General features: G+C 43.6%; 1 protein-coding gene across 1 annotated transcript; it reads left to right on the forward strand.

The window, feature by feature from the left end:
* Window positions 1-14,247: 14,247 nt before the first annotated feature.
* LOC119661149 (UPF0605 protein CG18335) lies at window positions 14,248-15,992 on the forward strand. The gene is made up of 5 exons (XM_038070361.1): window positions 14,248-14,431; window positions 14,504-14,915; window positions 15,000-15,168; window positions 15,556-15,796; window positions 15,864-15,992. Exons 1-5 carry the CDS (start codon window positions 14,382-14,384, stop codon window positions 15,922-15,924), a joined length of 933 nt encoding a protein of 310 aa, XP_037926289.1. The 5' UTR covers window positions 14,248-14,381; the 3' UTR covers window positions 15,925-15,992.
* Window positions 15,993-16,006: the final 14 nt, after the last annotated feature.

Raw genomic sequence — 16,006 nt, forward strand, 5'->3', positions numbered from 1 at the left:
TCAGGGCCTTGAAGTGTGTTAGAGGCCTTCATTCAAGACCGTCACGGTTCACTACACTACACTGTAGGAGGCAAAGTGGTCAACATTGCGCTTGCCCGAGATTATTACCCCGATTTGACTCATTCACAGCTAAGTCGGCTAGTATCCGACACCCAGTCACGATAGCAAATCCCTCTGTGACCAGTGAGATTTGAACCGCAACCTTCCGCTAAAACAGCCCAGCGTTCTAACCACTTGAGCCGGAGTTCTTGGTTCTCAGGTATTATCTCCATGTCAGGTCACAGAGATTTTACTCACGCGCCTAGACTCAATAGTCAAAAAACCTAATCCGCCTGGGGTAAACTACTCCAATAGAGACGTGTAGTATTGAGGCGGGTTGACACCAGCGAAAGTGTTTACACAAAAAGAGCTAAACGACCTGATAAGGGAGGGGACTAAATCATAGAAACCTAACGTGCGCGGAATTGACGGGAAAGGGTTAGCCCTGAGCTGATTTTGGCATCTACGCGACGAGTCGCCTCCGTCGTCCCTTCCTCTTCATGGGGGACCAGATGACATGGTGGCGCTACGGCGGCCCAATCCAACCTAAACGTTTACTCCCTGCCGCTACGCTACACATATAAAATGGATAAGTGCTTCAAAGTATTTGCAGGGCATTTTGACTTAAAAATAAAGATTTTATTTTTAGTTTAAAAATGTCGGGACTTCCCATTTTCGTTGTTTTAATATACGTATATGACGCATTACTTCCTTCACACGCGTTTCATATTTTTTTACGTTTTTTTTTTTCTGTTAATGCGTAGTTGAATACTTATCTTCAAATGTATATTGGTTGGAAGTGGCTCTCTCCTAAGTCGAGCTTTCCCAACCACTAGCCTCTTGTGCCCAACAGTCCGAGTAAGATCCTTTTTGAACGCTTGTTAAATGGTTCCTAATTGTTCCATTAAATGGCGGTGTCCCAAACAACGACGCTTGGCCATACTACTTGGAATTTCGGATAACTAAAAAGGATGCAAGACTGCCGCTAGGACGGTTTCTAATTTTAATTCTCGATTACACGTTATCTACTGAATATTAGGCACTGACAAAAACGCCTTTGGTGAAGAATTTCTAGTCAGAACTCGCAGATACTTTCCAGTAACACGACTCCTCTGCTACTTGCAACCGACAATCGGGAGAAAGGATCAACTCAACTTATCAAGTCTTCTTCTGTACTCGCTCGACGGAAACCAGACGTGATTCCAAAACCAATGTTCGTTCTTTGATGTGCAACCATACATCCCGAGGAAGCCACGATCTCTTCCCACGTTCCCGTTTTTTTTTCTCCTGTCAAAAACAAATTCCCACCCCATATTGCGCGACAAAGCGGAGCCTCTTTCTAGATTAATTTGCTCAATTATTGAATGCATTCGGGCGAATTAATCGTGACAGAGGGTAATGATTTGCCGCACCGGTATGCGCATGCATATGTTGCTGGAAACATGAACTCTCGAAGTTCAAGGCAATCGAAGCGACATCGGCACCTGTTCGTGGGGAACAGCTGATTAACGGCCGGTGGATTGTGAACTTCGCGAGCGAAGCGGTGGATGGCAGGAGAACTAGTGGCTCGAAAATACAGTGAGAACAGTAAATTTGTAGTGATTTAAGCATATTTTTCAAATAAATTGAAGTTGTGTCCCAAAAATATCATATTACATCAATATTTACATTAAATGAGTATTTAAAAAAAAACCTCATTAAATGGTGAGTACGTTGTTTCCGAATTCATTCGCACAAAACCTTGGTGCAAATTTGTTGTCCTTCGGCTGGGTGTTAGCAGAAAAATTGACTGCTATTTTGAGCTGAATTATCCCAACTACGCTTTCTGTGGGTGATAAGAGCATAGCAAAGTATGCGAAAAATCCTCCAGATTATCGGTTTCGGTCGAAAATTAAGTCTCGTATGATAATTAAAAGTGACTATGCCAGTAAATCAAAAGTAGAGAAGAACAAAGACATGGGATCATGAAACATAATAAATAATATAAAATAAACTTCCTTCCACTCTCCTCCTCCTTCATCCCGCAAAACTCGCACACATAGGGGCATCCTCTCAAATAATGGCCTGAGGATATCAAGGAAGGGAGCGAACCTCAGGGAATGTGCCTCATTGAAAAACTGAGGCAGAGGAATCAATGATTGAGGTTGTGATCCGTCGTGGATCTTTCACCCCTCGATCGCGGCACTCAGGTTCGGAGGTTTACGGCTCCATGCGCGCGGTCGAGCCATTTTTTTTTATTTTCTAATTTTAGTTGGCGTTCTGTGTTTACTCGTTAGGCCGTCGTGAATTCCCTTGTTTATTTAGTGATTTTCAGATCCAGTGCGGACTCACGCATCGGTACAGTCATTTTAATTTTGTACAATGACACATGAGGGATCGAAGCAGTCAAAGGACCCTCCCCCCTTGATGGCGGACCGGACCAATTGGAGAGGGACTTTCTGTGTTGCATCTCGAGACTTTGAGAATCACATGAAAGAGGTTGAAACAAAATGTTGTAATGTCACTTTCACATTGAAGAAACGAACATGTCCCCTAGTTAAGTTTAACTGCAGAAGACAGAAAGTTTACTTGGAAAAAACATATTGAGGCCAAAAAAACTCCGGTCAACCTAAAACCTGCACTGGTTACCAACAAATTTTCCAAGCTGCCCCTGGAATTCAAAGTGCTGATATAAAGTGCAGCTATAAAGCCAATCAGGACTTATGATACACAACTTTGGGAATCTGTTCGCCCATCCAACATAGAAATCCTTTAAAGAATACAGTCTAATATATTGAGAACGACTACTTCCGCACCATGGTACATCATACAGTACAATATCCACCGTAACTTGAGGATCTTACTTTGATAAACTTGCTTCACATCCAAATGCTTACCCAGGAACTTATTGCATATAATTCATTACCATCACCTCAAGAAGAAAAATTTCTTGCTTTCATGATTTATTTATTGATATATCAAGACTAAAATAATTACCTGCCAACTATTATACAGGGTGCGGCAGCATAACTTCCTTTTTTAAAATGCGCGCCACTCAGTTAGTTGATGTCATAGCGGAGCGCTAGTGGTCTCGTTCAAGAGGGGATGCTGTAAAGTTTCGTCCCGACACGGTTCAGTCGCCATCATGTGTTGAAATAGTGAGGAGCGTGCCTTTGCCGTTGAGGTTTACTTTTCAAGCGGATGTTCGGTTATTGCAACACAGCGTGCATTTCGGAATCGCTTTAATTTCGCCCGGTTGGCTCCCGTCCCAGACCGCAAATCAATTGTTACATGGGTCACTACATTCAAACAAACTACAAGTGCGACATAAGGAAGAACTGGAGTTCCTTGGCCCGTTAGATCACCTGAGAACATTGAAGCAGTGAGAGCGTCAAGGTTGCGATCGCCACGGCGTTCTGCGCGCAAACACGCATCTGCCCTTGGACTATCCGATCGTTCTGTGAGAAGAATTCTTCGTGATGATCTTCATTTTCCTCCCTATAAGATGGCGATAGTGCAGGAACTTTCAGAACGTGACTTCAATTCTCGGATGAACGCGTGTGAGCTTCTTCTTGATGTCGTTCCCGAGGGTGCTATTGTTTTTTTTAGCGATGAAGTCCATTTTCATTTGTGTGGGTCGGTTAACAAACAAAACATGCGCTACTGGGCTGACACCAACCCTCGAGAATTGCATCAAAAGCCTTTGCATTCACCCAAAGTCACAGTGTGGTGTGCAATTTCCTCAGCTGGAATTATTGGTCCCTGGTTTTTTGAGGAAAATGAGGTTACAGTGACAGTGAATTCGGACCGGTATGTAAACATGCTACAGAATTTTTTTTCCCACGGCTAGAAAATTTGGATTTGGGGGACACTTGGTTCCAACAAGACGGTGCAACAGCACACACTTCAAGAGCATCGATGGCTGTTTTGAGGGAACACTTTCCAGAGCGCCTTATCTCAATTAGAGGCGATTTGGAATGGCCGGCACGCTCTCCCGATCTGTCCCCTTGTGATTTTTTTCTATGGGGTTTTTTGAAATCCCGTGTTTATGTGAACCGTCCAAGAACCCTACAAGATTTGAAGACCAACATCCAAGAAGAAATTGCCAACATAACACCTACTATGCTAACAAGAGTCATGACAAACGCCAGAAATCGGTTTACGCAATGTATGGAGAATGGGGGACGTCACCTAACAGATTTGATCTTCAAAACAATGTAAATAAAAACTTTAGACATGTGTCTACATTATAAAAATTAAATAAATATTTTCCGATGCATACAATAGTTTCTATTGAGTTTTGAAAAAAGGAAGTTATGCTGCCGCACCCTGTATATTCGCGAATGTTGGTGATTGTTTTTTAGATTTAAGATTTGATCAGTAAAAAGGTTCAAAAATGAATGCAATGAAGTAAAAAAAATTAACTAGGCACTGTCCTTTCTGCAACCCTTTTTCCGTTCTTCATAGCAGATATTTTTAGATCCGCTTCGAACCACAATCCCATTAAAATCCTAGGTTTGGTTGGTGGTGGTGGTTTACACATCCACGAAAGATATATAATGATATGGGATGTTGAGGATATTCGATGTTTCAAGTGACAGTTGTAGTGACCGCGGCTTCGCGACGGGAGCACAATCTCATTCGCGTTTTCTGCTCAAATAATGCATTCCATAATGTGCAATCAACCTAATTTTCGCCGTAAATTGCACATTATGCATTCGGCATTCGGGCGAATTGATCTTGACAAAGGAGAATGATTTTCCGCATCCGTAGGCGTACGAGCATATTGCTGCAACATGAACTCTCGGAGTGCAATCGAGTTCAAAACGAGCGTAGCGGCATGCGGACCGGTTCGTGGGTGGACAGCTGATCAACGGTCGGTGGGGTTTAAAGATTTCATTGTTTGTGCTGGAACCGTGTAGAGTGAGGTTGGTTAGTTTCTTGGTCTCCCGAATTCAGCTCCGGCCATTAAGTAAGGTGGATCCCAGTGAATTTTTTTTTTGATAAAGCGAGAATTGAAAAACGCTAGGATTCGGAAAAGAAGTCGGCGAGAAAAGGAATGGATGTCGTGGAGGCGTAGTCGGAAAGTCAGGGATTTAGTTTGATGAGTTAGCGGTGCATAGTTTTGATGTTGTAACGACGTTAATCAAGTTTTGATAAATTTGTGCATGGGTGTGAGACGGTAGGATGGGAAGGGACAGAAAACATAGTCTACCAGGGCGTGATTAACGAACGGCAAGACGATTGTCAAAGAGGAGTTTGCTTTGATGCCGCTAATGTGAATTTCCTCAGTGAAGTTTAAGTTTCGAGCTACGGGAGACCTTCTCCATTGAGTGTGCGACATCCATGGAATATCGCATTTGTAGCGTCCAAGAATTTCTTTTCGGAGTGTGTGCGAGACATTTTCCCCTCGCGTGTGCATCGTTGGGACGACCCTGGAAAGAAAACTAGCGTAAAAAACGTGTTAGTTTTTCCTTTGATTTCATTTTTCTTTTGTGTTTTTCTTTGATTTCATCTTCTCTTTTGTATTTTTCTTTCGTTTTTTTTGGTTATATAAATAAAAAAAAATTGTAATTAAGATATTTGAGCTAAATTTTCTTTTGATTTGAGGACTCCCTCCCTTTCTCTTTCTCCTTGACCCCGCAAAACCTTTTTAGGGACATGCTCTAAATAATGGCCTGAGGATGTCAAGGATGGGAGGGAACCTCAGGGGACGCGCCCCGATAACTATCTGAAGCAGAAGAAGTAATGATCGGGACTGTGATCCGTCCTGAATCTTCCCTCTCGATCGCGGCCTGGTCTAGCACAGAGGAGTGCAAGTACGTCTCAACCGAGCACTTTGATGGAGCTTCAGTCTTTGCGGGCGAACCTTCACGGTCAATTCCGCAAACTTTTCAGGTTTCTGGGATAGCGCTTCCTTCTAGGTCGTCTTTGGCCACTCAGAAGGCTTATGCGATCATTCTATTTCGTTTGGTTCATTACACAGTATTCATGACAAAACACAACTAGACGTGAAGAGACGACGCTTCTTGGGAAACACCAATGGGACGCTTTAAGGTGCATTACGATTGTTGACAAAGCCTAACTGGGACAAAGTGTGTTAACCACATTTTCATCTTTGGTTTAGAGGACCTAAATAATGATACCATAACTGCAAACTTCTTGTCATTTTGACCTATTTACCATCGAACTTTGAAAGGTTCCTTATGTTACATCGCCGACGCAGATCGAAGAACCCAAAGAGTAACAACACTTCTTCCTTGCACACAAAGACTTACATATGATGTAGAACAGGTGAAAATGAAAAACGTTGCAAAATTTACATATTAACGACTGAAAACATTACAATCATGGGATCAAAGCAAAGTGGGGCTGCAGATCACAATAGAAGTAATGTCCTTGACAGAAATCCAAACTTTTCATTAACTTAAATATGGAAATTTTCCCCCGCAAGTAATCATTTACTTTTGTAGTAATTTGCGTTCTTATCTGCAGAAAGTCAACTCATTATCATAATTGCATATACTTTCAGCATCTGACTTATAAATGTAATTTACGGTTGTTGCGCATTCAGTGAGTATATATAGAGCTCACCTTGAATTTTCCTATGTAGCCAACACGCATAGCCAGATGGCAATTCCAAAATATATATTTCTGCTTCTCTCAATAGGAACCCTTGTGGATTTTATCTCAGCTTTTCCTAACGGAGATCCCGCAGAATCCCGATTACCGCCTTTCATTCTAGATCCACCTACAGCCACGTTTCCACCTTATTTTCCCTTGGATCCAAACGATGTAATTACCATTGCTAGATGCAGATTTGGAGCATTCACAAACGAATGCGAGACGTTCTGTATATTAAAAGGGTTCCAGCATGGTCGATGTTCATTCAGAAACAGATGCATTTGCTCATATGATTTTGCAACTACAGCAGCAGCATTTGATTTTTAATTTATAAATTGAATAAATAACCAAATAAATTCTTTAATGACCAAAATTGTTGTTTAATTGCCAAATTTTGTACTTCTGGGATGAACATAAGGGGGGTGCCGGGTAAATTTCTAAAATGTGGAAATCTACTATTATTAACTTTATTTGTGCAGATATCGGAACCGGATATATTTTGAGGCCTAGATTTCGTAGAGATGCACCACTGTGATTTTTTTCAGATTTTTTGGTTGGATAGGTTCTGAGAATAAGATCTGTTACACTTTTTGGGAGTCATATTTTGAGCTCTCACTCCCCTGTTTCACCCAATATTAAAAATTGAACCAGTTTCGAAAAGTACTAATTGATACCTTTCATTTGATACCCCACATGGCTACATTCTGTGAAAAAAACATTTGCACCCTCCATTCACATGTATGGGGAGTCCCCCCTTAAACTTAACACAAGATGGCGCCACTTACTGCATGTAAAGGGAACACCAGATTACATACTCTCACCAATTTTCGTGACAATCAGTCTAGCCGTTTCCGAATAAATCGGGTGTGACAGACAGACAGACAGACACCGTCTCGATTCTAATAAGGTTTTGTTTCACATAAAACCTTCAAAATGCCATAGAATTATTTCGAAATTAGTGGATTCACGACATGTGGTTTCCATTTTTTTTTGTCAAAGCCACCAGAAATAGCTAGGCGTCTAAGGTTCAAGGAATTGTGTAAAAAAAACTCTCGATTTAATGTCTATGTCTGTCCTCGTTTTGTCTGGCGGTCTGCCTATCATACCCAGTTTGCTCGAAAACGGTTAAAATTATTGCGAAAGGAGAATGACATTTTGTTCTTTGAATATAATGTTTTAAAAGGGTTCACTTTGCACTTTTCGAAACTAAAGCTTGAAATATATGACACGTAAGATGTGACAGATCTCGTCCTCAAAACCTATCCAACCTTAAAATCAGGAAAAATAACGAGGATGCACTTGTGTAGTATCGAGGCCTCGAAACTTCGTATTGTCTCATGGATAAGTTGGCTTCCAAAAATATTGCCAAAGCTTCTTCAGGAGCGACCACTTTACGAATCTTTTTTTTGGCACTATCTGAAAACTGATATGTCTTGAATTATGGTTTCCAGATCTTTATGACCTACAATCCAGTGATTCTCTTCCTAAGTCGTACCGTTGAACGGTCATTCAAACCGTCGAATTTTCTTTTCAGTTGTGGTCTAGCATCTTCATTATTTAAGGGGGAGGACCACATTAGAAGATTTTCAGATTCGAAAAGAGATTGGGAATACCAACCGATCAACATTGGCCTCAAGTACTTGACAAGAAAAGGGGTAAGGTGGGATGGCAGAAGATATGGGACAAGCTGCGTACACTGAAATTTCCAAGATATGTCCGGCTGTTCACTTTAGTCAGAAAGATATCTTTGGTTTACTATTACTTTGTTTATAATAGTTGAATTTTCACCAAACTTTGCAGTATTACGTCCTATATTATGGCTCATATTACTTCATTATGATTCCAGGATAACCAGGACGATTTTTAAAAAAATAGTAGGTAAGGGTATTTTGGATTTAAGACATCATATAGAGGCAGCTGCATGATTTTTTTTGCAGATTTAAACACTTTTAAAAACTCCAATCCCTGACGTGTTATTTCACAAAAGCTTTATGTGTTCATAAGCCGATGTGTGGGCCCGCACCGCAACTTGAAAACCAAAAAAACATGGAACATCTTGAGTAACTACCGGAAGTAAACACGCAGAATAAAGCACTTCGATAATATTCATAAAGCGCGGCCTTTGGAGCTCCCGCCCTGCCTTAACATCCTCAGGTCATAATATTAGAGAATGCCCCTTGATGTCAATGTGATTTTCGCGGGTTAGAGAGAACAAAGATCACTGCCATTGACAGTGCCTGTTTCATGAAGGATCGGTCGTCAAAAATGTTGTTTTATTTAGATTTAATCTGAGATCGTGTTGCATGAGACGATCATTCCGTTTTTGGACAAGATACTCGGGACCAACTTTGCTGTAAGACGCCACGAAATATCATCTGCATAAAGCAGTGTGTGGGTCGTTGGATGTTACGTGTGACAGTGTCCACAACAAGAGCAAAGAGGAGTGGTGAGAGGGTGCTACCTTGATGAACACCAACAGAGACAAGAGTGGCTTTGATACACCCGCCAGACTTCGAACTTTACTTTTCAGATCGTGGTAGAGCAATTGAACCCAGCGCACGAGTTGTTCTAGCACTAAGTATTGTCGTAGAGAAATGCAATGGAAAGAAGGAGGTGCTTCTCATGGTGTTTCTCCATGAGTAACCGCGCAGCGTGTATTGCGTCAGTAGTTCCGCAGTTCTTGACAAATCTGGCTTCATTCATGTTTATTTCAACGATTTCGCGAATATGGTTGTCAATAATGCGCTCAAAAACTTTCATGGTATGGGAAAGTAACCGGATCGGACGGTAATTTGAACATTTTGCTGGTCCACCTTTTTTCCATATGTGAATAGTTGTACTTTCTTGCCAGTCAAATGATGTTCTACCTTAAATTGATAGACCAATAGATATATTTCGGGAGCAACTTACCCCCTTCATCAGGACTTCTTTTATATAATACTTAATCACTAATTTTGAGATTTACCGGAGCTGCATCACTTTAGGATAAGTACCGCAGTCCTGGATCCGCGCACGGGTGGTTTTCATACCGAAAGCGGGCAGGCGCGGTCATGAGTCCGCGAAGGAGTTTCGGCCAATCAGCCTGACCTCTTTCGTGCTGAAGATCCTAGAACGCGTTCTGGACATTCACTTAAGGACGATTATGGAGAGAACGCCTTTCTCTAAGTCCCAGCATGCCTACCTCAAAGGAAAATCCGCAGAAACCGGTTGAGCGGTCGCTGCAGTACAAGCAGTATACCCTTGCTGCCTTCTTGGATATAGAAGGAGCTTTCAACAACGTCAGTACCAACGCAATCAAGGAAGCCTTGACCGGTATTGAATTGGAGGGGTATCTCACGCATTGGATTATATCCATGCTGAGTACCAGGATAATCCAGTCCGATCTGGGAGGCAACCACTTGACCAGAGTTGTGAACAGAGGCACGCCCCAGAGTGGGGCCATCTCACCGGTGCTCTGGTTAATAGTAATGGACAAAATTTTACGTACATTGGACAGCAGCGGGGTGAAGGTGGTGGCGTATGCCAACGACTTGGTGATATTAGTATCAGGGATTTTTCTGTCCATTATGAGCGACTTCAAGGAAGGAGCGTTGCGAAAGGTGTGCCTGTGGGCCGCAAGATGCGGAGTCCAGCCGGCTCGGATATTCAGAGCCAGCCCGTAGCAGGAGTACATTGAGAGCATCTGCCGGGCAGGATTGCAGAGCCCCCGTAGCACCTGCACACGCGGTTCTTTGAATCCTATTAAGCTTCGTTCTATTGTATTTCTTCTTCAAAGCCTGCCACCATACAATAGAGCCGCACGTCAGGATCGGACGCACTACAACGGTGTACATCCAGAGAACCATCCTCGGCCGGAGACCCCATTTCTTTGCAAAGGTTCTCTTACAGGCATAGAAGGCTATACAGGCCTTTTTAACCCTCAGTTCTATGTTCAACCTCAAATTTAGCTTAGGATCCAGGATTACACCCAGATACTTCATTCAGCCGTGGTAAATAAAATTCAGGTAACCCCCTCTTGGTGGTGAATGCATCAGTTGCGTTTTGGTTGGGTTTATGCTGAGTCCGCATCTTGCGGCCCACAGGCACACCTTTCGCAACGCTCCTTCCGTGATGTCACTCATAATGGACAGAAAAATCCCTGATACTAATATCACTAAGTCGTCGGCATACGCCACCACCTTCACCCCGCTGCTGTCCAATGTACATAAAATTTTGTCCATTACTATTAACCAGAGCACCGGTGAGATGGCGCCACCCTGGGGCGTCCCTCTGTTCACAGCTCTGGTCAAGTGGTTGCCTCCCAGATCGGACTGGATTATCCTGGTACTCAGCATGGATATAATCCAATGCGTGAGATACCCCTCCAATTCAATACCGGTCAAGGCTTCCTTGATGGTGTTGGTACTGACGTTGTTGAAAGCTCCCTCTATATTCAAGAAGGCAGCAAGGGTATACTGCTTGTACTGCAGCGACCGCTCAACCGTGCCAATTACCTCGTGGAGGGCGGTTTCTGTGGATTTTCCTTTGAGGTAGGCATGCTGGGACTTAAAGAAAGGCGTTCTCCCCATAATAATAATAATAATAATAATCGTTGGCACAACAATCCATATTGGATCAGGGCCTTGAAGTGTGTTAGAGCACTTCATTCAAGACCGTAACGGTACACTAGGAGGCAATGTGGTCAGCATTGCGCTCGCCCGAGATTATTACCCTGATTTGACTCAGGTACTCATTCACAGCTGAGTCAACTGGTATCCGACGTCAAATCACGATGCAAATTCCACTGCCACCAGTGAGATTTGAACCGCGACCTTCCGTATGACAGCCTAGTGCTCTAACCACTGAGCTATCCGGACTCCGGACTCCCCATAATAATCCCCATAATGTCCAGGACGCGTTCTAGGGTCTTCAGCACGAAAGAGGTCAGGCTGATTGGTCGAAAGTCCTTCGCGGACTCATGACCGCGCCTGCCCGCTTTCGGTATGAAAACCACTCGTGCGCGCCTCCAGGACGGCGGTACTTATCCTAAAGTGATGCAGCTCCGGCAAATCTCAGCAAGCCACGGCACAACCGTTTCCTGCTGCTTCTGTAGCATGACTGGCATTATGCCATCTGGGCCTGGAGATTTGTATGCGGAGAAGCTGTTGATAGCCCAGCCAATCCTATCCTCGGTAATTACCGATTTGATAGTCTCGCACAGCTGGGGTTGCCGCAAACCCTTCAAGCAGTGACTCACAGTCCTTCTCGCTGGAGGGAAAGTGCGTTTAAACCAGCAGCTCCAAGGTTTCGCTAGAATATTCCGTCCAGGAGCTTTCCGACTTTTAAGGAAGGATGTGCTCTTATGTTCCTTGGACAGAATCTTACTGAGCCTCACGGATTCACTAGTGCTTTCGATATTCTGACAATAGTCCAGCCAAGACCGCCTCTTGGCGGTCCTGATGGCCGACTTGTACTTCTTCAGGCAGTTCTTGTAACGCTGCCAATATGTTGAAGATTTCTCTGGTCAACTTCCTGAGACTAGAGAGATCTTCGTTCCACCACGGTGGCAGGGTCTTTTTGCTGTACTTAGTAGGGCACGAGACTTTAAAGGCGGTATCAAATGCTTTCTCCAGAACCCCGACATTTGACTCCAGTTCGTCTATCGTGCCAATCCTACCAATTTTCGCACCGGAGAGTTTGTTTTTAATTATCTGACCAAACTTTCTCCAGTCGATCCTCCTGGGGTCTCTAAAGGACTTGGAGACCTCTACGGCGAGATCTAGACTGAAGAGTATCCAACTGTGGTCAGAGAAGGATCTCTGGTCAGACACTCTCCAGTCCCCCACCCTAAGAATCCCGTTGTCTGTTATTAGGGTGATATCAAGGACCTCCTCCCAACCGTCACAGTTCTCCGAGCAGGGGAAATGAAAGGTTGGTGTACTGCCCCTGTTACACACCGATAGATTTGAAGTAATAATAAAATCAAAGAATGACTCACCTCTTTCGTTGATTTCGGAGCTGCCCCAAAGCGTATGCCTTGCATTTGCGTCGCAGCCTATCAGCAGGTTGGCTTTCTTTGCTGTTATGGTGTTCGTCAGATGTTGTAGTTCTTCTGGCGGAGCTGATCGGTCATGAGCCATGTACGCCGAGGAAATATACACGTTCTCTGCCCCCACCTGCTCCAGCTTGACCACAACTAGGTCACTGGAACTTAGGTCCGGGCACAGGAAAACGTGCAGACTCTTCCTCGCAAGAATACATGCTCTAGGTCTATCCTGATCAGCGTCTCCTGTGCTGTGGAATAAATTAAAATATTTGCTTTGGAGCCCTTTGATGGTTCGGTCGCTTCCGACCCAGGGCTCCTGTATTAATGCGATGTCAATGTCTTCCTCTAAGAGGAAGACGAGCAGATTAGCCGAGGCGCACTTCGAGTGCTGCAGTCGTCCATGGGAATCCCCGGGTTGTGAAGGCGCAGGAAATGGACGAGCTTGTCCTTCTCCATGCGGATCTTCGGCAACCAGATGCGAGCGACCGGTCTCCTGGGAATCTCATCGTAAGGGATAATCTTGAGCTTAACGCCCTCCCAGGCGTCGCTGATCTTAGCGACACACGAACCGAGAAAGTCCTTAGAGAACTGGTCCATGTAAGCTATTACGTGGAACCCACGGACCACCTGAGATGAATCAAAGTGGGGAGTGAGTCCCGGGTGCTTGCCTCCGGTCTCCACGAGATGTTCATAGACCATGCCCGACAGCCTAGTCTCCATACTGGTCCACACCTCCAACGTTAGTTTGCCACTAACAGAATTGCCATCCGCCAGCGCCACACGTAAGTGACTCCTGGCCACGTCGCGGAAGGGCTTCGCAGTACGTGGCCCGCCGGCTGACGGTTGCTGTACAATTTCTTCCGTATGTTGCTTGGCGTCTGCGCTCTTGCCCACTCTGGTAGTCTTCAGATGAAAAACCCCAAGGACCCACACGTATAATCTCGCACCAGTGGTAGCTTAAAAAAAGCCCTGTAACTGAGCAGATATAGTTTGGAGAACGGTGTGGCCCAAGTACTAACTTTTGCAATTATGTAAACTCAATTGAGCTTCAGAAACAGGATGTGGCGGAAACCATAGGAGTGAAACCTCACATTATAGCAATCTCTAGAAGAAATAAGTTGAACTATTATACATACTACCACCCGTTAATATTCGCCTTCACAATTGTAACACCCATAAATTGTTAGCTATACCCATTTACTCACTCATAAGGAAGCATTCTTCACATATCCACTGTGAACAGGTACGAGTTGATAATTACAGAACTAAAGGCCTTGAATACTCCCTTTCATTCGCCTGGCATACTACGAGGAAACCGCTAAAGGAGAACGAAGAATTAATAAGGAAATCCTCGACAGTAAGCAAGTAAGTTTGCCCAGAACAAAATTAAACGAGGAAGTTAACTACCAGCTGCTTACTACCTTCCAACGAGAACACTTGAATAGTAATTGCATAGTCAGCAGCAATCCTTCCCATGGATATACCCACCTTATATGTTCGTCCTTATTGTAGCATATTGCGATTAACCGTGAACATTATTAAGTTTCATGTTCTCCCACTTAAATCCAAGCATGCTAATTCAGTAGTGACGCTACCTCTCGACATTTTGTATTTGTTATTGGACGCGGGATCAGGATTCAGTTGTATTGTAATTTCGTTCGAAAAACTTTGTCGTTAAAAATTTAAATTAGTGGAAAATTATAAGGAGTTCAATATGGGTGACATTGAAACAATTGCAACGCCACATCCACATTACATACCAGGGTAAAGCCTCCTCTATCAACTAGTGTTATTTTAGTGTGTCCTGTACCTGCACATCGCTTGTATCCCTTCCAGCTATACAGGCTATTGCCCCCAATATATCTATCGCGTGGGAGACACTTATGGAAAGCAAACCCATAAACTTCTAGTGGATCCTTGTATTTCCCATGCAGAAAGGTTAATCTTGTCGAATAGGAATGCGGATGACTACCACGTTCAGAGACCGACACTACGCGAGATTGACTTGGTGCGCAATCATGAGAGAGACGGGGATCCGATTTATAAGCATCCAACTATTCCAGGATACGAGGGGTTCATTCCGCATTTGAGTGATAAAGTCGGTTACAGGTATTCGATAGCAGCTATTGATTCCATCGCCGAATTTGAGAAGCATATGCAGAAAATGAGATGCCAAGCAAGGATGCTGAAGCATCGAAGTGCGGTCCAGGACAAAGCAGCTTATACACGGAGTCTGGGTGAAAGATCGGTAAGGAGTTCATTGCTTCTCGTTTGTAACCATAGACTTACGATTAGCTACCGGATTCCAATAGTTCCTGCCTTCCCATTTCAGCTTCAAACAACCGACTATAAGCTGCCCCTAAGTGCTGTTCGTCCTGAATGCCAAGGTATAAGGATAGGAGACGACCTACCGATACCTATGCCCCCTCCCATGCCATACTCGAAGCATACGCCACCACATTTTATGCAGAAGAGCGATCCAGACAAATACGTTAAATTAGGTTAGTATCGCCTTACCCCCACCTCCACGCGTCCTGTTCAGCAACATATTGTTGAACTACGTACGTGACTGAGCAAATAATTTACTGACTTGTTGTTGGCTTGTTTACACGATACTAATATGGTGCTCGTGAGGCTCGACTACCAACGTGACTTTTATTAGTTGGCAAACTATAATGGAATTCATTTCTTTTACAAAGTTCACAAGAACTTCCCTACTTAATCGATCAAACTTGGATATCAAGGATTTAAGTTCATAATAACATCGTAGTTGCATAGTTTAAACAGTTTCAGTGAACGCGGAATACTCGACATGTCCTACGCTACTCGCAATTGTAAATGCAGACTATATACCTGCAAAAATTTAATGTGTTCCATATTTGCTTCAGGATACGCTGGTCATGTCCCACATGCTAGTTCTCGTATTGGAATGACGCACAAACCATTAACTACGGATGCGTTATGTGAATTCATGGACCAGTATAACCGCGAGCGGGCACAGGAATGGTCTCCCATTAAGGAATTCAATGTTGGCTCCACAAAGGCTCCTCGTTCTGTAACGGAAATCTACCCTAAAACGAGTGGCTTGATACCAAATTACGCTGGACATGTACCAGGGGTCATATTCAGGTGAGCTTCTTTGTGCCGAGAGTGACTTCTTGTAATTTAATCATCCCAATCTGTTCCACAAATTCAGGGTTGGAAGAACATTCGGTGATAATACTGTGGATGCCAAGCGCTGGTTAAGTAAAGGCTAGTTCGTGAAAATAGACATATTGAATTGCGTGTATAAAAGTAAAGTGAATAAAAATTCTTGTTGATTGAATGTGCGTAGTTTCA

Source organism: Hermetia illucens, chromosome 1 (genome assembly GCF_905115235.1).
Source record: "Hermetia illucens chromosome 1, iHerIll2.2.curated.20191125, whole genome shotgun sequence".
Lineage (NCBI taxonomy): Eukaryota > Metazoa > Arthropoda > Insecta > Diptera > Stratiomyidae > Hermetia > Hermetia illucens.